General features: G+C 42.1%; 1 protein-coding gene across 1 annotated transcript in view; it reads left to right on the plus strand.

The window, feature by feature from the left end:
- Positions 1 to 348: 348 nt before the first annotated feature.
- The window catches only part of LOC134001130 (formin), a 37,001-nt gene continuing 12,777 nt past the window's right edge, over positions 349 to 24,572 (plus strand). Inside the window, exons 1-13 of the mRNA XM_062440693.1 lie at positions 349 to 1,051; positions 1,183 to 1,303; positions 2,944 to 3,005; positions 4,728 to 5,440; positions 8,127 to 8,268; positions 12,794 to 12,881; positions 15,913 to 15,974; positions 16,238 to 16,326; positions 17,249 to 17,378; positions 17,490 to 17,636; positions 17,736 to 17,795; positions 17,901 to 18,021; positions 24,023 to 24,115. Of these exons, the coding sequence (XP_062296677.1) occupies positions 395 to 1,051; positions 1,183 to 1,303; positions 2,944 to 3,005; positions 4,728 to 5,440; positions 8,127 to 8,268; positions 12,794 to 12,881; positions 15,913 to 15,974; positions 16,238 to 16,326; positions 17,249 to 17,378; positions 17,490 to 17,636; positions 17,736 to 17,795; positions 17,901 to 18,021; positions 24,023 to 24,115 (2,485 nt within the window). The 5' untranslated portion in view covers positions 349 to 394. The remainder of the gene's footprint in view (positions 1,052 to 1,182; positions 1,304 to 2,943; positions 3,006 to 4,727; positions 5,441 to 8,126; positions 8,269 to 12,793; positions 12,882 to 15,912; positions 15,975 to 16,237; positions 16,327 to 17,248; positions 17,379 to 17,489; positions 17,637 to 17,735; positions 17,796 to 17,900; positions 18,022 to 24,022; positions 24,116 to 24,572) is intronic.

The following is a 24,572-nucleotide window of genomic DNA, read 5'->3' on the forward strand; positions in this document are numbered from 1 at the left end:
TCCCTCCATCATTTCTGGACATTCGACTTTAGAGGCTGCAGATCATAATGTTGCATTGGCCTCTAAATTAAAGCAGCATGACTTAGACAGTACACAAAGGGCTGATTCACATGAGCAAAGGGCTGAGCAACCTCACACTGGCCAGGTGTCTTCCTCTGTTCCCTTCAGCTCTAGGACTTCTGAATTCTCAGTCCAATCTAGTCAAGAGGAGCAGTCAGACACTACTGGTATGACAAATTCAGATTTTAAGGAACCCAAGTTGATGTCATCCGCACCCGAAGAGTCCACAGTTGACATCCAGCCAATTGCCAGCCCTGCCTCAAGGCGAACAACTGGTCTAAAGCCACCAGAAGCAAATACAGCATCTCCAGCACCATCCATTGCTACCCCCTCTATGGCCTCCACCTCGTCCCCGTCCAGGGGCACGTTGCTTTCGTCATCCCCTTCCTTCCAGATGCCGGCTCTTTTCAGCGGTTTACGGGTGCTGAAGAAAGGAGCAGCAGGGGACGAGAGGGAGACACTCTCAGAGATCAAGCAGAGTGAGAAGGACGCTGAGCTGGCTCTGCTCAGCCTGAAGAAGACGGTAAACAAGGCCAAGCTCTTGCCTGAGCAGAAGACAGCTTCTCCAGCCAAAAAACATGCAGAGCCTAAACCCATTGCTGACACCAAAAGCACCGTAATGGGACAGCTCAGTCACCTCCTTAACCTAGACAACCACAAGGAGACCAAAAAGCTGAATGATGGACAGGAGGCTAATCCTGAACCCACCAGACAAATTGAGTCTGAGAATGGAGAAGAGGATGCAGAGGAGAAAACTCAAGATGCAAAGAGCACCACATCCCCATCTGAAATAAGGAAAACTGCAGACTTGGCCTATGAAACCTTTAGGAACATCTTTGGCCCCAAAACTGCTAAAAAGGAAAAAACTGAAAATGTCGATCTTGATGCAGTGAAAAAGAAAATCAAGAATGACAAGGAAAATCTGAGGTGTATTTTTGAGAGAGCCTCCAAATCCCCCAGCAAGGAACTCAAAACTTCCACAGAGGCTAATGTATGTAACTACAACCCTGCATCATTTTAAATCACTGCACCATATATTTTTTGGGGGAAATTGTGGCGTGTTGACTTGCTAAGTACCTAAAAGTATATGTTCATGTTGTTCCATCTGTTATCTCTCTTTAGACAGAGCTCACGTCACCTACAGACAGCGAGGACCGGACTCCAGGGCGTCTGCAGGCTGTGTGGCCCCCACCCAAACCAAAAGATGAAGAAGACAAGGTGGGGCTCAAGTACACCGAAGCAGGTATGAACTGTCTCCTGTCACCTGTATTTATGTATGTATTTGTATTTTATTGTATCTAAGCCCAGGATTGCTGACAGAGGATCATGCCAGACATCTTAGACAAACCTCACACTGATTGGCCTTGTGAGTAAGGACCACATATTCTGGAGATGGCATTTGCTTATGACTGACTCTCAACTCTAAACCTTGAAGCAAAAGTACAGCCAACACTATCAAACCCTTGAGCACTTTCACTTCACTCTGAAACTGGGTGAAAGAAATCCTTCAAATCCGTTTAAGAACACAGTGAGGCTGTGTCTGAGCCTTAATGCTGCCTTTTGTGTGGTTGCTGTTTCGTGGCACCACAGGATATTTGTGTGTTTGTGTGTGTGTGTGTGTGTGTGTGTGTGGTTAAAACATTTATTGTAATCAAGAAGACTCTCAGTAGCCCGCTATGTTTGTACTCTAAAGGTGTAATGACACACAAATAGGTTAAAAACACGCGTGGCTGTCATTGCGCTGATTGAATTACAAAGTAAAAAGCTTTCCTTTCATGTCCTGGTTTCAGTGAAACTGTGTTGACTACAAGGGTACAGTACATTGGAACAGCAGTGCAACAGCTGTTGGATGTTGTCTGTGGTGTAGCTTCATCTGTGAAAATAGATTAAGCAAGGGTGGATTATTCTGCCGATGTGCGCTCTAGGATTGGGGCATTGCTGTCTAAGAGAAGAGCATGTGGAATCCGAGGAAAAGTCCAGACTGTGAGCTGTATAGATAAAGTAACACGTGCATACCGTACTTCTTTCAAACACTCCCGTTTAATTTACCACACATTGAACCTAGAAGATATCTGATTAGATAAATAATAACTATGCAGTAATATATCTATTCAGTATAGTTTTTTTTTGATTGATTTTTATGGTTACTGATGATACTAATCATTGACTCAGATTAATCATCACTACACACTTGTGCTCTTTATAGGAATGACTACGCAAAAGTCAGCCCAAAAAGATTGACAGCAGATGATGGCCACCATTACATTTTGGTGTATGGTGTGTAACTGAGTAGGCTTAGTTAAAGTCTATTATAATGTTTGCTGTTAAAATTTGTTTAAAATCAAAATACTGTATGAACAAATAGTACAAGAGAAAGTGCAAGTTCAGTGGAGCTCTGGTTTCTATTTTTATCTGAAAATGTACATGTCTTTCACCTCAATGCCTTGATCTTATTAGAACCAACAGATCAGCATATTTTACGAGTTTTGACCTGACAAAAGGTTTTGCGGCGGCTCCCACCTCTGCCAGTTGGATAATTAGATAAAAACTGGTTGGTTAAGTGGCAAATATGGCTCTTTATACAGAAAATGACCCACCCTTCCGGAGAATTTTACCACCAAGGACTGCAGTTTATCTTGTTGGGATGGGTCTTGTCTTGCAGATTAGCTTGATAGTAATTTAAAAGACTAATAAAGCAAAGAGAACAAAGGTCTAACCCAGTAAATCCGTTCTCTCAATCTATAAATGAAAAAACACCAACAATGAGCTGCGATTGTTGCGTTGGTAGCTGTTGGTTTACATTCATTAAATCAAAACTCCCAGCAGAATGAGTTTGTGTTGATGTACAGTACAATGAAGTGTTGTTGTTCTGCTTGCTTTCAGAGCACCAGGCTGCCCTCTTGCAGCTCAAGAGAGAATGCAAGGAAGACTTGGAGAGAATGCATGTAAGTTATCTAATGAATTTAGCAGACATGTTACAGCAACACTGACTGAAAACATGTTACACACCAGAGAAAATTACTCCAGCCATCTGTGAGGACAGACTACTATAGTTAAATAGAGTGAACATGTTAAGAGTTCTGGTGTACAATAATAAATAGAAAGATATTAAGGTATATGATTTGTGAAAAAATGTAATTCATGTGCAATAATAATTCATGTGTGACACACAGCAAATGCTGTTAAAATTCTGAGGCCCTTTTGGCACCTCAACTCTTTTATAGCAGTTAACTGTCCTGACCACAAGATGGCACTAAGTAAACATGGAATGCTCCATAACACTAGAAACGTTCAGCTGTCCCAGGTTTTGAAGTCCTGTACTTTGTATTGTGTATGTAGTCAACCATGTCAGTCATTTGTTTTAAAGTTATATGTCGAATTTCCTTCAATTTTTGTGCTACTTACACCAAGAGATATACTATAAAACTGCATCAAAACTAATAGTAAATCAGACTGTCAAATGTAATTGTAGTTGTTGTTTACCAGATGAGGCCCCAAAGGACACAAATTATTCTTAGTTGAACTTCAACTTTTGAGCAAACAAACTATTTGTATAATGGTGTAATGTTGTGCTATATGAGCCTTAATATGATCTTTAGCACTTTTATACCAAAAGTGAAAATTATTTAAAATACCTGATCAAAACTGAGGCACAATCTTTTACCTTACATGTTAAGACTGGACTGTGTTAATTGGAAACATTTGTGTTTTCTACCATCCAGATTTCATATATTATATATTATAACAAATGTTCAGTCCTTGCCACACACACACACATGCACACAGTTCTGTGATAGACATATTTTAATCTCCAATATGATGACTCACTCCAAATCCAAATTAAGGGTATCAGTGTTTCATTCATCAGAAACAGAAGTTTGGAACAGTGTATCGCAGGTGTTATTCATCTACCAGCTTAATCAAGAGTCAAACTTACTTTGGAAGACCAAAAGCACATAGTTTTGGCTATATTACATAATTTGAACCACTGATAAATTGCTTTATGGACCATTTCCTTGAAAAATCTGACCTCAGTATTGGTTTTCCCAGTCTGTCTGTTTAAAGCATTTAATTTGATGTCGACCTTTAAGGGACTAATGCTGACACTGAGTAACATGTACTGCAGTCAGCCCACAAGAAAGGGTGGAAACGTGCCTATTTCTATTTCTGAACGGACACAAGTTAATAAGGTACATGTGTAAGATTCGTTGCAAAACAATTTCCTTTCTTTCTCAAATCAATACTTTGCTTTGGTTGGATTGTTTTTCATTGTTTGAAATGTCAAATGAACACTGGAGCATCTGGAGTTACCAGATCTTCACTGTGCGATTCAGCTATTGGGCTCAGTTTGGGGAAGAATTTTATGGCAATGAGGATAAAAATAAAGCTGAAAAAAATCAAGATGATTGTAAATTTTGAACAAATAATCACATTCATGCAGGCCCCATAATTAATAATACTGCAATCTTTAAATGCACCCCCCTTTTTGATCATGTTAAACCAAAGATTGAACGATTTAAGACTTACTTATAATAAAACTTGATTCTCAGTTAATTGGAAGAAAAGTCAATCGTTTAATAGAATGATACCACAGGCAGTGAAATGGCAGAAATTTCTAGTATTCTGGTTTGGTTTTGATTTTGGCATTCTGCTCTTGCCCTTTGTAGTCAGATTTTGAGCTCCAGATCTTCCAGCTTCGAGGTGAGCATGCCGTCTCGATATCGCACCTGGAGGGAGTCATTGCCAAGATGCAGAGAGACAAGGCGTACAATACAAGTCAGGAGCGAGGTGAGGTCCGCAATGTTGCTGTGTCCACTGCAGACGATCCGACACCCAAGACGTACCGCACTGTGGGTATCCAGACTGACAGGGAAACCTTCATCAAGAGCCCTGAGGTTGACAGCAGCGGGCTCACTCAAAGCCCCACCCAGACCATGCCGAAAAAACTTAACATGGACTCTATCGGACTGAATCTGGAGGTCAAAGCTGAAACAACCCCTGGGCCTCCTGGACCACCCCCACCTCCACCTCCACCTCCACCTCCACCTCCCCCACCCCCACCAGGCCTCTCGGGACCACCACCACCACCACCCCCTCCTCCTCCCCCTCTGCCAGGCAACATGGGAGCACCGCCACCACCACCTCCACTCCCTGGAGGTGGCCCACCACCCCCGCCACCTCCACCTCCCCCTCCTGGCCTACCTGGAGCTGGTCCACCTCCTCCTCCCCCTCCTCCGGGCTGTGGCCCACCACCTCCTCCTCCCATGAGGGGATTCAGTTTTGATCAGATGGTGGAGAAGGCTCCACGGAAGTCTGTCATTGAGCCGGCCTGTCCCATGAAGCCTCTGTACTGGACCAGGATACAGATACAGGAAAATAAGTATGTGTTCATACATTCTCTGACTACAGTTTACAGCCTTACTTTTGTAGCTTAGTAATAATAATATTGCTGTCATGGAAGAGAATTCTGGGATCTGGGAATATGGAAACATTGCTAAGAAGTCCAACTACTCAATAAACATTCAGGTGATCAGACAGGATTTAAATAAATCCAAATATTAACCAAATTTATTGGGTAGAGAAATTAAAGACCGAAATTAAACTATTATCCAAATCATCTGTTGTATACACAAATCAACTTTGACCTCAGTATAGTTGTGCACACACATGTTCTCTCTTATTGCATTATTATTGTCAATATTCAAGGGGAGCTCACTTTTATTTCTACTTCCAAATTCAGTGTTATAGATGATCTGTTTACTATTTACAGTGTTTTATCATCTGACCACTCAGGTTTCTTGACCCATCAGACTTCATTGTAGTTTTGCAATGCAATGTTCCCACATCTCAAGAATTACTTTGCTGAGCACAGTGTTATTCCAGCGAAACTAGAATTAGCTAGAATAGCTGTGATTATGCTTTGCAAAATCCCTATTAGCCCACAAAAATCATAGCTTACACTTACACAACATCCTTGTATTTCTTTATCCTGAACCAATCCAAACCCAAAGATAAAGAAATCCATGACTAATATGTCCTCAGTTTACATTTGTAATTATCATTACAGTACGCACCGGAATGATATCTGAGTCAATGCCCTTTTTCAGATGACAAGTTTATTTTAAATTGACTGGCTGTTTTTTAAAACTTTCAATCTCCTCTTCAGGTTTTCGGTTCTAAACCTGTTGTTTAGGGTGAATAGTACAGAAGGAATACTATTGAAGTAGGGCTTACAATGTCACAAACTCTGAATGGGAATATCAAATATTCAAAGTTGCAAATGCGAAACCTCTGTTATCCCAGGCCTATGCCTCATTGACTCAGGTCTAATAGGGTCCAACAGTCCTTAAGCACTGAACACTCCTATCCAGAGAGATATCGGAGAGACTATTTGTTTGCTGCTCCGCCATGTCCTCGTCCAAGGGCCCTACTGAGATAAGATGTAATTGTAAGTGGATTATCCAGCCCATTTGCTGTGGCTGTGACTGTTACCTCCGAGTGCCAGGCTTTCTAGCTTTATGGCCTTGTATTTCCATGGCTGGATTAGTGGGGGAAGCTGAGTTGTGGTTCGCACTCTCTCTGGTCCTGGCCAACGCTGGAGGACTGACTGACTACACTACAGCAGTTTCATGTCGGCTATAAATCTAACTGTAAAGGGGCAAGTTAAGGGGCATTAAATGGGTCAGATGTTTAACTACAGTATAACAGGATCAGTTGTGTGATCTCTGTTAATGGTGTGAGGGGGAAAAGTGCAAGGTTTGAAATGCTGCCAGGTGTCTTAATGTAAGCCTGAAACAAAAAGTACACTTGGCAGCATACAGAACAGACTTTTTTGGGGATGCTGCAATAAGAAAAGGGGAACTTTGAGGGGTATTTGAATTCAATTATAGTCATAATCCAGCAAATTAGAAAGTTGTCTTGCATGGAAATATTTTTGGGGTTTGGATGTGATTTTCTTTTCCAAGCTAATTTCCTGCGCTGCTGGGTTCAGAGTCAGACGCTGTTCACTCGACTTATTTTCCTCAGACTCTCAGAAGGAGAGTGTAAAATCAAAGGAGGATTTTGGGACAGTATCATTATGTCCTCAACAGGAAAAAAAAAACCCTCTTGGCTGCTCCAGATAAATACTCTCCCCACTGCAAGAGAAAGCCAACTGCATCAAGAAACAAATGGACTGACTTGACCTTAATTGAGTCACTGGCAATGCAGTTGATTGTTCTGGTATTCAAGCCATGATAAGCCTGCCAGTGTTAGTATGTTTCGTCCAGGTTCTCTTTCTCGTTGTAAATGGGCCTTGAATTGGGACTCATGAGACCTGCCTCACTCATGATCTCACTGATGAGCTGCCATATCATTAAGTTACGACCTGCTAAACCAACTGCGATGTGTGAAAAGATGATAGGAACAGGCTACAGCAGTAATTAGACATGTGCAACGCATTAGAGATGTGATTAGAGATGAATACGTTTATTTGTTGCGAAAGCCATTTACTGTGTATCTTGATGTCCGTTTGATTAACTGAGTTTGGGGAGGCAAAGCAGAGACACGTGTTGAGTTTTAGTGAACAAGAAAGTAGAGTGCTTCAATCCTCAACATCCTCTTGACTTCAGACACCTCTTGTTCTTGTTTGTTTTTCCATGTTACTCAGCAACTTCTGTAACAAAGCACTGCCTCCTGTATTCGACTTCATTTGCTGGAAATGATCTTTAATAATAGACACAAGCTTATCTTAAACTTGTGTTATTTTTATCACCTAACCCATAAACAGTGCTTTTTAAATTACAGATCTGGTTTAGGGGACATTCTTGCCAAGTTTCTGTCAGACAGTGAAATGGAAAATGGAAAAAACAGCGGGCAGGTTGAATAAACACCAAATAAGCTTCCACAAATAAAAGACACAATCTGTTTAGCTTTCGGAAAATAACCTAGATGTTTCTATCCTGACCTAGAAGTCAACTCTATGAGCGACTGTCCTCATGACTGTGATCCACGTCTTCAACAGATTTAGGTTGAAATATTGAGGAAAAAAACCCATCACAGACTAAAATCTTAATTTCTTTTACCAGCAACAACACACTATGGGGCGCTCTGAAGGAACCTGACATTGTCAACGCCAAGGAGTTCGAAGATCTTTTTTCCAAGGCCACGCTGCAGCCGAAGAAGAAGCCCCTGTCGGACACCTATGAGAAGAAAGGCAAAACTAAGAAGGTAGACTTATTCCCCCCATTGTGCTCACCTTTGTCTCTTTACTAGTGTACTTTCTTATCTAGCTTTGTTTAAAAGAGGCTTTTGTTCTGCTGTCTTGTTCGGCCATAAATCAAAGAAAGAACAAACAAAATGTGAACCAGCAAGAATGGATTGTGACTCTCATCATCTCCTCCTTCAAACTGTTGCCTGCAGTTGCCAGACATTTCACTGGGCCAACACAGGCTATCAGTTTATGAGTTCACTCCCTTTTTTTTTACTCTGCAGGATTTTAATGTAGGTATGGGATCAGGATTGTTGTTTTTTCCATCTGTGCAAGTTAAGACTCAAAAGCTGAAACAAGGCAAATCAGCGATGATGTGCTTTGTGGCCAGATCGATCCAACATTCCCCTACCCACCAAAGACACACTTGTTGATGTCATGTCAAATGCTGCAGCTCTGCACCTCTGCCGCAGCCAGCACCGTGTCAGCATTCTGGCTGCCTCGTGGTCCTCACTGTGGCGTCCAAGCAGTAAAAAATCGGCCACTGCCCCAGACTGTCCCCTTTAAATCCATACACATCCCCTATTCTGATCAATTTGTCAAGGCTCCACTCCACTCCAGAGGGCCACAGTGTGTGTGTGTCTGTGTATGTGTGTGTGCGTGCGTGTGTGTTCTTCTGCCCTCGATCTCCATCCTTAGATCTCTCCATTCAGTCTGGTCACTCTAAACTGTCCAACATTTGATCCAACTCAGACAGCCACATCCAGACACAAATCCTGCCAACTGTCTCCTGTCTGGGCTTACATCAGCCTAGAAGAGGTTTGACCCCACTAATGGAAACATTGCTGAAACACATTCATATCAATCCAAAAATGTCCTTTTGAACATAGCATTTGAGCCTTTTCATTTGAAGAGAAAGGACCTGCATGGTCTTTAGTTTAGATACTGTACACTGGCTGCAGTTTATATCTATGTTTAGACATTTTGTCCCCAGTGCTGTGAATATGCAGGAGTCTTATATTAAATATAAAGGTCTATGTTTAAAGCCAGCTAGAGCATTCACAGTCTGACTTCACGATTAAAGAGGGAAAGCGAATACATGAAGGCATGGTTGTTTTCAGCCCGCTTCGAAGGCCAACTCACTGGAAAGGTCGTCAAAATAGAAGAAACTTGTTTACTTAATCATTTTTTATGCCTGAAAGTTTATACTCGGAGTTAAAGGGAGAGAAATAATTTGAGAGAGAAATCATCTGAATCACCAGCTGATGATGGCTTCCAAGAAGTTCAGCTGGTTAACGGGTGGGAAAGAAAAGAAGGTGCAGAAGGGAGGGGGGGGGGGGGGGGGGGGGGGGGGGGGGGGGGGGACAAAGTGGATGGTGAAAACGTGAGGGTGTATTTGCACAAGAGCCATTCAGCCACTAGGCAGAGTAACATTTTGGAGTTTACTGAAAGTAAAAATCCTCTTTTACTGTTACTCTAATTTGCAACCTTCAGAAAAACATTATTTCCAGTGTGGGGGGAAAAACCCTCATATTTAAGAGGCTGATTTTTTTGTATGGGTTTTCTTCAACTGTTTTGCTCATAATTTGGCTCTTAAAAGCAGTGTAATTCTCAGAAGTTTCATGAATTTGGGCCCAAGCCAGAGGTTGAGGACCTCAACATTACTGCAAAATCAGACCAGACAGCGCTGTCCATCTTTCTGCGTGACTACCAATACCAATCAACACTCAATGCAGATGTCTCTGTCTCTGTCAGAGTCTGCTCACTCACTTGTAATGTTGCCATTGAGCCATCTGAGGGAAAGTGTGTTTGATTTACTCGGTATGTGTCTGTTTGTGTTTGTATCTGTTTGTGTTTGTATATGCACCGACGTGTGTATTTTTCCCTTGTGTGTGTGTGCATGTGTGTATGTGTGTGATGACAGCACATCCTCACAAGTCATTATGCACTTGCTCAGAAAGTGTTGCCAGATCATGCTAACACCACAGCCCCGGGGGCTCCGTGCAGTGAGAGGAGATGAGTGGGAGGGAAAGGAATGTGTGTGTACATTATGCATATGAGCCACTTCCCCGCTTTCTAACAACTCCACACGCCAAAAGTTTAAACTTGGGGGATGTAGCTGATGCCTACATGAGTGAGTTAATCTTTATCATGTGTGCCACAGAAAAAAATCAAAGCTCTTGTTTACTCTGGAGCCCTTCTTTTTCTGCTGATTAGCATATCAAAGCAGAGGAGACCGGACCGAACTGGACCGGGGGTATAATTGCAGGCATGTGGCTTCACTCCCACTGGCTGGAAGAGGCGATGAAGACAGGGCACCTACAGGGGTGGGGGAGCAGAGGATGGGCATGTTGGTGCATTCTTGATTGAGGGATGAGGAGGGAGGGATGGAGATGAAGAAATCAATTGAGCTCAGCTCTTGAGTTTGTATTTGTAAAAATATGCACACCAGTAAACACAAAACGGCAATTTCCTCTACCCATATAAATCAAACCTGTATCAAGTTTATACATAGCGGATCTCCTTAAACAAACAATGACTTTAACCGGTTTATGGGAATGACTTATGAGCAATCATAGTGCGTTTATTAAAGACATATTTGAAATCCTGGCTATGACGTTGGAGAGTGGGTGTAAGATTAACACTGCTGGGTGAGCTGTAGGTAGTTATTGATGGGAAGTCTTGATCCAGTTGTTATTGTAACATCTGCCTGGATGATTCCAGACAGATAGTCAGACAGACAGTCACCGCGGAGCAGGCTGGCTGTTCAGCCGTAGCTGTGTAAACTATGCTCCGCTCAGAACCTGCTTCACCCTGCCCACCGCTCCTAACATCAGCCACCTGCTTCAGCTCAAACCACAGACACTCACAGTGTCTCCTTCCATCATTTTATTTATTTTCTTAGCCAGCTCGCTTTTTCTCTCCACTTTTCTTTGACCTTTCTGTGTTACTTAAGTGTCCACAGCGGTTAGCAGAAAGCCTCAAGAGGTGCTTTCTTCAAGATAAACACTTTCTCTTTTTGTCCACAGGAGGGAGCAGCTAGCTGTTGATGTCTACCTGTCTCAGCATCAGCATCGCACGGCTGCCTCCACTTTACCCAAGCTGTTTGCGTGTCTGAAACCAAGCATCCAGCATCAGTTGTCTTTTCTCATTAAGTTAACTGTTTAGGCTAATTGGCAAGTTCTGCAGCCACAGTGAGCGAGAAGGGTTCCTGGGCTGCTTTTAGTGTGACCCGTCCAAAGTGGTTAATTAGAGGTGTTGGGAAAGCCTGGTACTCAGCCATCTCAAGTCCCCAGAGTGGGAGATCCCCAGTGATCCAGGTAATAGAGCTGGAAGCAGCATGGCACCCACTAACGCCATGTAATGCAATACCCACTTCTAAGGCTTCTGCTCTCCAGCTCCCACTGGACAGCCCAGTAGCCGACAACGCCATAATACCTAATGAAGAAGCCTGACACATTAACTTTTAGAGCGGGGCTTTACCTTGCCAAAACTCTCTCTGGCTTTACGGCTAATTCAGTCATAAGTAATTGTGACCATGTGTAGGCACAAATAAAAATCCTGTGAATTTATAGTTTGTTATAAAAGTCCTGCTTCTCTTTGCCTTGCTCTTCTAGACTGTCCTTTTATGGTGCCACTTTTGCCTTTGTACTTTCACTGCGACTTGATATTTTTTGATTATATCTCACACATGTTCTTGGGCAAACTGGAGGAGGTGCATTTCGGTTTAACTCTGCTCCCTCGTGGATGTAACTTCACAAAAGTGTGTCCCGGCTATGTGTGTGCTCGCTCCGCATTTCCCGGTCGTCACGATGATGGGTTATGACAACGTGTGTTGATTAGTCTGCTCATTTTGGTCAATCCAGATGATTTGCAAGCCACTTAGAGCAGCGGTTCTCAAACCTTTTCACGTCAAGGACCCCTAAACTGACACAAATTAAACCTCAGACCCCCATCTGATAAGATTTTTGCTTTTAGATGTTTTATTACAGAAAGCGTATTAAACTCATCACCAACATAAGCATACAGTCTGTCACTACTTATGGATGGAATTATAGTGAAAATAAATCATTCCCCTTTTTGCTGGGGACCCCCTGGAACCCTCTCACGGTCACTTTGAGAACCACTGATTTAGACTAAACAATGCTCTGTCTCACTCGCCATCTATATTGTGACTCCATCGTCGAGGAAGTGACTAAGTGATTTTTACCTGACCTCTCCACAGAAACAAGTTTTTATTCACCATCTGTTCCTCAATTGGTTTAATGTTACTGGTTAATTAATAGAATTGATGATAATGTAATTCACAGTCAAGACTCTGGATATTATATGAAGCTTTCGTAACCAGCATCACATTACATGGTGTAAATGAATACACATGAATAATGAATCACTATCCTGTTAACCTAAAGAAATGAGAGCTTTAAATTATATGCTAATCAGTCAGGTTAAGCCTCATGAACTGAAATGCATATTGTGGGTTTTACACTGAATCCTTCTAATACTTGTGAAGCTTAACAGTATCAATTATTTCTGTTTTTCCAGATCATCAAGCTGCTGGATGGGAAGCGTTCACAAGCAGTTGGCATCCTCATATCGAGCCTGCACCTGGAGATGAAGGATATTCAGCAAGGTGAGAAATATTTTCTGATATCAGAGTGTCTTCACTATGTCTAGAAGCTTGTGGGGAGAATGATATCATTTTAATCGCTTTCGAGGAAAAGCTCTTATTTCAGTTCCACAGTAATAAACTGAATTTACAGTCCCATTTACAAATAAATTGAGGATAGCTGGTGATGAAATACAGATGGGGTTATTTTTAGAGCTGAGATAGCGAGCCCAGCAGTGGAGAATAATTTCCTACCCATGACAGCTACTAATTTGTAACAAGAGACATTTTTTTTTTTTGATGAATTTCTGTTTCAAGTGGAATGTGGATGATTTTTCCAGTTACCATAGTGGGAAAGTAAATGGCTCGATTTGTCAGAATAAGAGATGACAAAACTGGGATGAAAGTAGACTTTCAATTTTTCTGTCAGGCTGCTTGAAATCTCTACTGCACTGGTTAAAATCAAACAGCCTTTTCCTTCATTTGAAGAACTGCATGGATTGATTGCATGCTCGGTTGCTGTGTGGAAAATGCAGACATTCGTGTGTGGGTGTGTGTAAATGGGTGTATATGTGTGTAAACATATAATATGTGTGTTGGGGACAGCATAGATAGGCCAGGAATTGGTCCTGTCCTGGGACTGTAGCGGAGAGTGCCTGCCGCCTGCTAGTCTGAGCATGCGGCCAGCAGATCTGTTTATTGTAGCCAGTGACGGTTTCCACAAGCCTAATGGGACTGACACCCCACTAATGATCTAAGCATGTACAAAACCACCTTCCGCAGTTTGCAGACACCGAGCTACCATATAAAACCACCTCAAACACAAGCCAAACAGCACATGAGACCAGTACCTATTTGTTTAGATTTCTCCTTTCCTTTCAGCCTTTTCCTCTTTGAACCATTGTCAGTTTGTGTAGATGGTTTGGTTAAAAAAGAAAAAAAGCCCACTCACACCCAGCGTGAGCCTGTTTCCTTGCGTCTTAATGGGAGGTGTAAGTAAAATGGACAATTTGAATCTGACAATGAAGAACAGCGCCTTAATAAGCACTTCTAAGGGCTCTGGTCCCTGGCCTCGCCTGCTTGCCTCCCCTTTGTTGCCAAATTAAAAGGACATGGGACATGTAATGTAATTAGAGCTACTAGGGAGGGAGAGAGAGAGGGAAGGAGGGTAGTAGAGAAAGAAGCACTCCGGTTAAGGGAGAGGGGGTCAACTGCACCCGCCGGAGTGACTGGGGGACCTCAAGGGCCACCATGGTTCAAGGGCAAAGGGAGGCTCTCCCCCACACACTACTTCACCTCACCGCACGCACACACACTCACACACATACACACACACATACACACATGTTCACACGCCACACATGCCCTTCCACACCAAAGCCGATGAGTGAAAAGTGGAAGGAGAGGGTGTGAGGCGGTTGGCAGGCAGGCTTTGATCTGTCGGTGTGGAGAGATATCCGGCTCCCCTCGGATCAGAGTGCTCCTGTGCACACTGGAGCAGGCCCTCCTTTGGTGTGTGATTGACGGCTGCATGGCTGAGGGACTGAATAATCCACTCTAATAAGATGTAGGAAATGGACCTCCAGCGTTCCCTCTGATCCAGACATTGGGACCACATTGACAGCTTGACTGCAACAGGAACAGCTGGGAACCAGAATGCAAAGTATTACCTTGTTAGCTGGAAGCAGTAGCGTAGTGTTAGAAATGTTTCATTTGACCTGTGCCCGAACGGTACAAGAGTTTTGGCACTGAAACCAAAATCGCACTTTTTTTCTGGTCATTGCTATAAACCATTTTTCTATTTGATATTTTTTCCGAACTTAAAAAACTAATCCAAAATCAAATTTAGAATAATTTTATGTACCATATATTCATCTCATCCAAATATGTAACTGAACTGATTTAAACCCAAAACAATAATCTGATTTGAAGCTTCTGATGCCAACTTTTGACACTTACTTATACTCTTACTGTAGCTATATTCATCATTTGTCCAATACACAAAAAGCATAGAAGTTTTCCCCCAAGCCTTTAAAACACTTCATTTCTTCTTCATGGCCTGGAAATGCTGATGTGCGATTGTATTCGGTGACAGTGATCACATCTAGTGACTGATTTAAGAGCAGTAGGTGGTACGCAGCCCTTCCTTGGCTGACACCAACCAGACAACTGTCAGCTGATCCAGGAGAGCTGGAGCCATCCCTCCCCTCCTCCCCCACAGAGCCATAAACCTGTGACACCTCTCAGACACAGAACAGGAGTCCCTTTCTCCCTTTCTTTTTCTGCTGTCCTCAACACTCTGCCCTCCGTGCACTCTTTAATGTTTACAGTTTGAGGCAGGCTAAACAAACATGCAGCCTCTAGGCAAAGAAGATAAAGCAGCATCTCTCTCCCTTGAGCCATTTCTTAGTCCTTTTCCCCAGTTCCTCATGTGTAAATTATGATGTCCATCAACCTTTATTCCCACCTTTTCCCCTTCATCCTTTGCTGTTTCACCTCATTTTCTCCTGCCTCACTCTAAAAAAATATTTTCAGTCGCCCCTGGTGGTTCTAGCTACAGACTCAGAGCTTAAACAGTTTCAGGCATTCTGTATTGAGTTGTGGTGAGGGGCTTCACAGGAGATGGGAGGAGAGGAGCGCTGTGGTCCCAAACCCAATCTGCCTTGTATATCTGCCCCACAGCCAGGCCACACTCCTAGCTTCACTACCTCAAGCTAATATCCTAAATTAGGTGTGTAATTCAACTACATGGTGATTGGATGTAGTGTTTTGGTTGCTAGTACAGGTGTGTCTTTCTTTTTTTCTCTTGCTGCAATTTATGTTTTTATTCTGCCCCCAATGTAGGAGGTCTTACCATATAGTTTACCACAAATATTACAGTGCTCTTAACCATCATTTAACAAAATTACAGGACTATCCAGATTTTGCATCCCTAGTCGGAAAAACAAATTTGTTCTTCAAGGACTGGCAGAGCTTAAAAGGGAGCAGGCTTTGGCCCAGATCTATCCATTATAAGCCTGACTGCATATAATGAATATTGACTTTACTGTTCCAGCTGTTCTTACTGTGGACAACTCTGTGGTGGATTTGGAGACCATTGAAGCTTTGTACGAAAATGTAAGTATGAGGGAGAAGTCTGTCTAACATAATAAAATAGCAGCAAGTATGCGGTTGTAAAGTCATTTGACAGGTTTAAAGAACACAGAGACAGAACCTAATTATTGTTATTGCTACAAATGAATTTTACAAGTCTTATTGTCAGCGCTAACAGATTTTCGTTACTGTGCAGCATCTTACACGGCAACACTTTCTACAGTCATTCTCTCACTGAACAAATCCAGCTCTATTAATATGCATCTGTGTGCTATGTCTCTTGATAGAGGGCCACTACTGATGAGATGGAGAAGATCAAGAGACATTATGAGAAATCCATAGAAGATGAAGTCAAACTGCTGGACAAACCTGAACAGTAAGATCAGTTCTACCAAAGTTCAAACATTTTATAGCACTCCACAAAGAACATTATATAATCCTGAGTCATGATAAACCTGCCTGCACCTATCAAAGGTGCTGATAATTTGATTAGCACAAATTTGCATGATATTGCACCCATTCGATTATTTAAATCAAATGAATTAACTTGTGGCTCTGAGACAAGACTGATCAATTAATGCAAACACCATGGCATGATTCCAGTATGATTTGTAGGGACATATATGATTATTTGGAAGTTTTTGTGCAATAAAGATAAATAAATCTTATTTAGATATTGGTCAAACCACTTAAACTATTATCTTGGGATCTACCTTTTAATTTACTCAAAGTCTTACATGTTTTCTTGAATGTGTGCGTCTGCACTTTTGCACATTTATGGACATTGCTTCAGTAGTTACATCCTGTCAGGGTTAAGTAGTCCCGGCCGGTTAACGAGGCCTGGACCCAGCAGTGCCGCTCAGCCTGGCCTTCCTATTTCTATGTTTGATCAGAGCTGTCACTACGGCTGCCTGAGTCATCCCTACTCAGTGTCTACCTCCATCAGTAGGGCCTAATCACCCAGGATGTTACCGCTCCGCTCCCCTCCGACACGGCACTGTTTACATAAGTCGTCCCGCATCAGGCCAGAGCTACCTTTGATCAATCGCTGTGCGCCGCTCGCTGCTTTCCCTCCACCCGACCCCGTAGACCTTTCAAACCCAGCCGAGCAGCACCACTCATGCCTAACTGTGAACATTGACTCAGCTGCCCTTCATGGGGAAGCACGGCCTGCCAAGGACCCAAAATAGTTCTTCCTGTTAGACATTTTGTTTAATTCTGTCATAACACATCACACCCCATTCTCTTCGACCGCCCCCTCCTCCTCCTCCTCCTCCTCCTCCCCTCTTGTTTTCCAGGTTTCTCTATGAGCTCTCCCAGATTCCCGACTTTGAGGGCCGGGCTCACTGCATCATCTTCCAGTCAGTGTTCCTTGATACCATCTCCTCCATCCATTGTAAGGTGGACATCATCTCCAATGTCTGCAAAGTAAGAACATCGTGTCAACAAACAGTGCTTCAGAAAAGTGTCACTAATGCTACTTCAGTGTTTACTGATCCATAAACTGTGTGTGTGCGTGCGTGTGTGTGTCTGTATCAGTCGCTGCTAGAGTGCAACAGTTTGCAGGATGTAATGGGTCTTGTTCTGGCCTTTGGGAACTATATGAACGGAGGTAACAGGACTAGAGGTCAAGCTGATGGCTTTGGACTAGAGATCCTCCCCAAACTAAAGGACGTCAAGAGCAGGGTAACATACATCATATGATTTTATACTGAAAAATGTTACCAAAGTACAATAATATCCCATTATCCAAATCATATCACATTAATATGATTTCTTCTTCAGGACAATCGTATCAATTTGCTGGATTATGTGGCTTTATACTACCTGCGTAATTTTGACAAGGTACGGTACCGTCGAGCAAAAATGTACACTCATAAAACATTTGTTAGTTTACACTTGTATATTTTATGTTTGTTTTTTTTGTTTGTTTGTTTGTTTTTGTTTTAGCATGCCGGTACAGATAAGAGTGTGTTCCCTTTGCCGGAGCCTCAGGATTTCTTCCAGGCTGCCCAGGTCAAGTTTGATGACCTCGCTAAGGACATCAGGAAGCTGAAGAGAGATTTGACTGGTAGGACATGCCCTGTTGCGCAAGTGCATTCAATTTCCTCTGTGACTTAAACTGCACACCACATTGCATTTTATTGCTCAGGTCATCTTTATTTCATTGTCAGTGTAATTGCATACATTAACATCTATAACCAGAGTAGTTTAAAAGTGCTCTTCTTGCCCTGTGCAGAGAGGTTTACGGGTGCATTCAGGATCATAACACTGCAACCTCTCCTGTTTTTCAGTACAAATGACACAACAGCTAGCTGAAGAAGCGTCTTTTCATCATTTTCTGTCTCCAGAGCACTTTAAAAGCAGGATAAATATCCAAAAAGTAAATTCCAGCTAATTGAGGAAACATCAGAGTAATAATTGGCAGATAAATAAGTAAACACTCTTTTAATGCTCTGTGCTCAAAGTGTCATGGGCGCCGAGCCACTCAGTAACCCAACCAGCCAGCCAGTCAGTCAGTCTTGGCCAGGGCCAAGCGCAGGTTAAAGGCGATGCCCCCCAGTGCCCCTGGTGTCTGTGGTTATTTAAATCAACCAATAATACGGCATATGAAAGCAATTAGATTTGCTCTGCAGCTCTCCCCTACGTTTTTTAGATCGCTGTTAAAGCCCTCTCCTCTCTGACCCGGGGGAAAAATACAAAGAGTCTACTAAAGTACTCAAGCTGTCACTCATTTATTAGGAAAAATGGAAGACCTGAAGACAATAAATGCAACATAAGGGCCCTCGTATTTGATCTCTGTTGCAGCACAGTCTGGCACAGTAGTCCTCAGGGGTATTAGCATCACAGGGCGAGTGTTGGATTCTAGATGTTTGGTGAGCTCCACCTATGACTCCCACCATTTTTATCCTCTCCAGCCGCCAGAAATAAATATTTATGCCTGGCTATTATAAACGAGCCTAAAGAAAGCAACTGGTCTTAATTATAAAGCTAACACAGATCACTTCCATCCACATTATGAATTTTGTCTGACACCGAGGCTAACGCTGAATCACAGCTCAGTTTAGTCTCTCCATTTGACTTACACAAGCAAGCCTGTCTGCCCCTCACCTGATCCTGAGGTGGCGACTGCAGCGGTTGCCAGTGTCTTGCCCTCCAGCCTTGGGTCAAAGGTCAGGAGACTCGGTCCTAACACACCAGACAGAAATCCGTCTCTCCCAGTTTAGCCCCTTCTTCCATACTGACAGTGTTCTCTGTGTGCCTGTCTCATATAAATCTCATACAAATACTCTATGTAAATCTGCATGAGTGTGCACAGCAGTAACGACTTTCTGTGCCTCGTTACGTGTGTGTGTGTGTGTGTGTGTGTGTGTGTGTGTGTGTGTGTGTGTGTGTGTGTGTGTGTGTGTGTGTGTGTGTGTGTGTGTGTGTGTGTGTGTGTGTGTGTGTGTGTGTGTGTGTGTGTGTGTGTGTGTGTGTGTGTGTGGCGACTAGTCAGAAGCGATGCTCAGGAGCGGGTCCCCGTCCGCTCGGCTGCCCTCTTGCTTGTGCAGAAACATGATCCTCTTTTGATGGGGCTTCCTGTTTGGGGAGAGGGTGATGACCTCTCTCTGTGCTCCCCCCAAGGGGTGAGGGATGAGTGGGAGGCCACAAGGATCTAAACCTACTGTAGGACTCTCAGCTCCCATAGAGACAAATACCTTTTCCGTCTCATTCACAATTATTGTATTCCAGTGCTTTCCAAATTGCGCCTAAATTTGAAATTAGCTTTAACTTAAAAGTCCTGTAGAAGTTGGTCTACATCACAGCTAATTGTACTTGAAGTTTCATTTTCAGATGACCACTTTCAGACCGGTGAGTACCTACATAAAGATCTCTTTAAGTGCTGTGTAATTGTACTGGACAGAGAGGCAGGGACGCTACCGAATGAAATAGGATCAAATAAAAAGAAACAGTCAGAGCTCATTTGCTGCTCAGGGGAGTTTAGTGTTTCACAGAAGGCCTGGCCCAGGTTAGACATTCATCACTGTGGCAAATCAGACAGTGTCCTGATTTTAAATGGCCTTTAACGTCAGCTTCAGGCAGGGCCTTTAGCCTGAGGTCTGTTTTACAACGGAGACTCCACTCAGAGCACCATGTGTAAAGTCGGCGCGCTGAGGTGCTGTCACCACTATTCTGACCAAACAAGACAAATATGATGCTGAATTTTGGTATTTTTTGTCATTGGTTGATTGCAAATGAAAGGACTAGAAATGGTTGCCTCTTAATTGTCAATCAATACCAAAAGAGATCATTCACATGTTGAGCTGGTATGACAAATGCAGATAATTGCAGTAGAATGACTATGAAAACCTGAGCACGGGTTAATGCTCCACCTCATCTTCTAAGTTTGGCCTGATTGCATTTACCTGTCAGCACAGCAAAAATGTAGGAGAAGGATAAAGGTTGATTTATGAGGAATGGAAAGGGGAGAGAGGGACTTACCTTTCCGTACTCAGGCAGGCTCCTTGCTGGAATAGTTTCATCCTGCAGAAAGGGGAGCTGGAAGTCTGACAGTCTGCTCGGAATTGTAGATAATTGGGGATCAGTGAGAGAATTCACTTTCCAGGTATAAATAACTGGAACATGCCAAGACCAGGAGCACTGTACTGGTTTAACCTTTGATGAACGGTACAAAGACTGTAAAATATAAACTATTTTCCAAAGCCTCTCCAGAAAATGTTTTTTATAACAGGGCGTGCGTGGATTACTGTCTGATTCTACATGCAGGTATTTGTAAAACTGAAAACCACTGAATTATTAGTTGGAACTGCAGTTCTACAGAAAAATGTACAAAATCAAAGAATCACACAAGTCTTTGGAAATTAAGTGATTTAAGATTTTGTTCACCCTTTCTGACGTCATGGATTTCCGTTTGTGCCTCTTCCTGTTGTTGCTGCCACTTGTTTGCTCCGTCAGCATTCACCGTGATGCAGACAGCGGAGGTGGTGGGGCGTTAGGGCAAACATTTGTACACATTTTTGAGACATCAAACAGCTAGTTTGCTGATCTTGTGGTGTGGTGCAGCCTCACCATTTACCGTATAAGCATTTTCTCTCATCCACACCACACAGTTGTGCATTGTTTTTTATTTGTGTGCAGTGAATTCCTGCAGTGGGGGCTCTTGCTTACTGCGGTAAAATCATAAGCACATATTGACATCAAAGTCACCCATTCTACAAACCACACAGGGTAAAAACCTTTGGATCACGTGTTTGTTTTTCTTCCCGTTTACTTCGCCGCCACCACCACATGCCGCCCCCTTAACCCACAACTGTTGTCCTGTTACCTCGTATTACACAAAAGCTGGTTGAATCCCTGTCTGTTCCCCTAGAGATGTTGATACATATTTGTAGGTGTTGCTTGAGTGCCTTAGGATATCAGCTCTGATTCAGTCTGTTTATCCCCACTCTGTGGTCCTTTGTGTCTGTTGTTCTGGTTGGATGTGTTTGCACATTTTGCTCTCAGAAAAAACTCCAATTTCTTCTTGTTTTGCTGCACAAAACACTAAATCAGTCAGTGAATGTCCATCAGAAGGCCGTGCAAAAAATTCAAAGTGCCCTGTTTAATGATTTGAATAATGTCAATAAATTGAATAATGTCTAGACACAGGCTACATTAGCATCCTAGTTGAAAAGATGCTGAGTCCGCCACCCGTAATCTCATCTGCTGTCCTTTTTAAGTGACAGTGGAAGGTCTTTAAACATCAGTGCTGTGGCTCCCATCATGATCCAGTCTGTCTGTGGTGGGAAACAAGTCTCCTGTGGCTAGACAAATCCTGATGGGACAAACTGTGCCATCAGCAGCATCAGACTGTAGTGCAGTTAGTGTTGTAAATGATCAGCTTTGTGTTGTGTAAAACACACATGATATCTGTTACATAACGGGGCAGAATTCTTCCCTTGACATAATATATGGCACATTATTTCTACAGAAAAATGTGTGATACATATACATTGAACTTTTCTCATAATTTTAGTCAACATTGATATATATTTTGGATCAGAATGTTAATTTTGGTATCTACACATATAAGAATGGTCATTTCTGTTTTTCATATTGTATAGTTAACTTCTAACTAGTCCAATTATAAACTTAACTGTGACAAGTCAGATAAAAACTACCATGGACATCCATTCAGTCTCCCATTTGCAAATAGTGACAACTATCTAACATTTGACAAATCATATTATCAAGTAAATATATCAATAATTATATTACAGTAAGTCATGCTACTATATACTATATCTATGTTTGCATTTTAACTATTGAGTCAGTGTCATTTTTAAATCATTCCCGTTTATTCCTACTGTGATGATTAGTCTGAATCATAGACTGTGTATAAGAAAGGTCTGAATTTTAAATTAACTCAAAATCTTTGCTTTATTTTCATTTTAATTGTTACATTTAATTCAAACTTTTTTCATTTAAGATAAAAATGTTCTAATTATACTCATATTTTCATACAAGTAATTTACACCTTTACTCAAAAATGATAAGAAATACATATTGTAATAAAATACAGCAAACATAATTATGACTGTAAACTTAGATGAAGAAGATAACTTTTGTTTCAGTCCATACAAGCAGAGATGAGGTCAAAATGATTTTAGATACTGAAAAATATTTGCCATGAAAACATATTTAACTGCCTCTGATTTCTCTTGGCTTATCCAACAACATATCAAAATTCCCTGCTCCATTGACACACATTTGGCTTCAGATTTCTCCTAAAGCAAAGCCCTTAAGTTCTAAGCACATACACAGCATCAGTCATTCTCTTGCAGGAAACCCTGCTCTTGAACACACTCCTCCAAAATGTATTATCACTCTGAGACAATGTCCCAAACCAGAGCTTTTAGTTTTTATTCTTTACAGCTGCTGTGTTTTTGTGGGCCTTTGCTGTCTGGACCACATTTGGAAGCGAGCCACCTCTAAATTGTAGACTTGCTGTTTTGAACACTGTTTTAATGGCTTCTTTTGAGTAGGGGGATTTCTGGTAAGAAAACGTGGTTTGTCCAAACAGGATATTTTGGTTGTCATGTTTGTATCGTTTGACGATTTCTGTTTTTGATTTCGATAACTGTTAAAAATGTCCTGGAATCCAGACTTTGAGCCTGTTCACAGTTACTCCTCGATTTTAAAGCTCAGACATTTACACTTTGATTTATTAAGACAGCCAATAAATGAGAGATGTAATAGACCGAGTTTACCGAGCTGCAGGTGCAACGGCTCCACATGCAAACATGTGAGAACCAAACTCAGATCTAAAAGCGGCGACGCAGCGAAGTGAGACGGCGGCCAGACCCGTTAATGCTCTTGTTGTGTTGCAGAACTGTTTAGCTATGTAGTCATAAGCAAGTTACGGTATTTATTGCAGCCATTAATGACTTACAGGTTGGAGGAATGTGCCAAAGTTCTTCCGCGAGGCATCTGTGCGTATGATATCCCAGTCTTCCAGTTGAGAGGAAATTGGGAAGGTTCGGCTGGAACACGCTCAGTCACTGCTGTTTCCTCTGAGCTCGTGTGAGTTGGGTCATTTGGCACCGTGAAGAAAAGCCATCCACAAACAGCAAACAGATCTGCTGCACAAACACATTCAGACCTCACTTATAAAGGCAGAATACACTCACTGCTGCTGTTTACAACTCAAGTAAATTCAAATTTCCTGCAGTTTTGTCTCCTCCTCACCGCTGTCGTTCTCATCCTTTATTTAGAGGAGTGTGCCTGAGGTTTGTCACTGAGGGTCATAATTGAGACAGATGAATATTTTTGTATTTTTTGCATTTTAACCTGCCTGTATTAACATAAAGGAACTGCATTCTCAATTCTCCTCACTACATGTTTCAGAGACCTAATTTCAAAGTGTTAAAATTGTTTTCTTTAATCTAATTTCTTTTTTTATCCCTGAATGACTTTTACATTTGAACACTTTTGCTTCCTTTCTCCTCGTGCTTTAAATCTTCCATTCCTTCTCTTCATAAGTCATTAACCATTTTTACCCACCTTTTTTATCCTCTTCCTTCCCCCAGCTTGTGAGAGGGACGTGCAGAAGGTGTGTACTAACTCATCAGAGGAACACCTCCTGCCCTTCAAGGAGAAGATGGAGGGATTTGTCTCTGATGGTGAGTCAAGCTTTACAATCAGCAGTGTGGTGTGATAAAAGATGTAATCATTTAATGTCTAAAATATGTAAAACTTGTAATTTATGAAATGATGGGAAAAAAATCTACATTTTCTACTTCAAACACCTGGTGTCATGCAGGTATTTTTCTTGGAAAAATCCTCCGACAAAGGAATGAATGCAAATGAATGAAATTAAGAAAACCACAGCTTAGTACTTGAACACAGCACATATAGTTGCACTGATGTAGTTCTATGCTGTCCCAGCAGCAGCTATAGGGGCTATAAACTATGTTTGACTGTGTAAGTACTCCTCTACAGATTGTAATCACAAAATATTTTCTACCTTTCCGTCGGAGACAATCAGAGTTGTGTCCGTCAAGATGAAGCATATGTTGTTTATTCTACTCCCACTCTTTCCAAATCATGCATAATGACACACTCAGATCCTGACAGCGA

The sequence above is a fragment of the Scomber scombrus genome, chromosome 19 (assembly GCF_963691925.1).
Source record: "Scomber scombrus chromosome 19, fScoSco1.1, whole genome shotgun sequence".
Classification (NCBI taxonomy): Eukaryota; Metazoa; Chordata; class Actinopteri; order Scombriformes; family Scombridae; genus Scomber; species Scomber scombrus.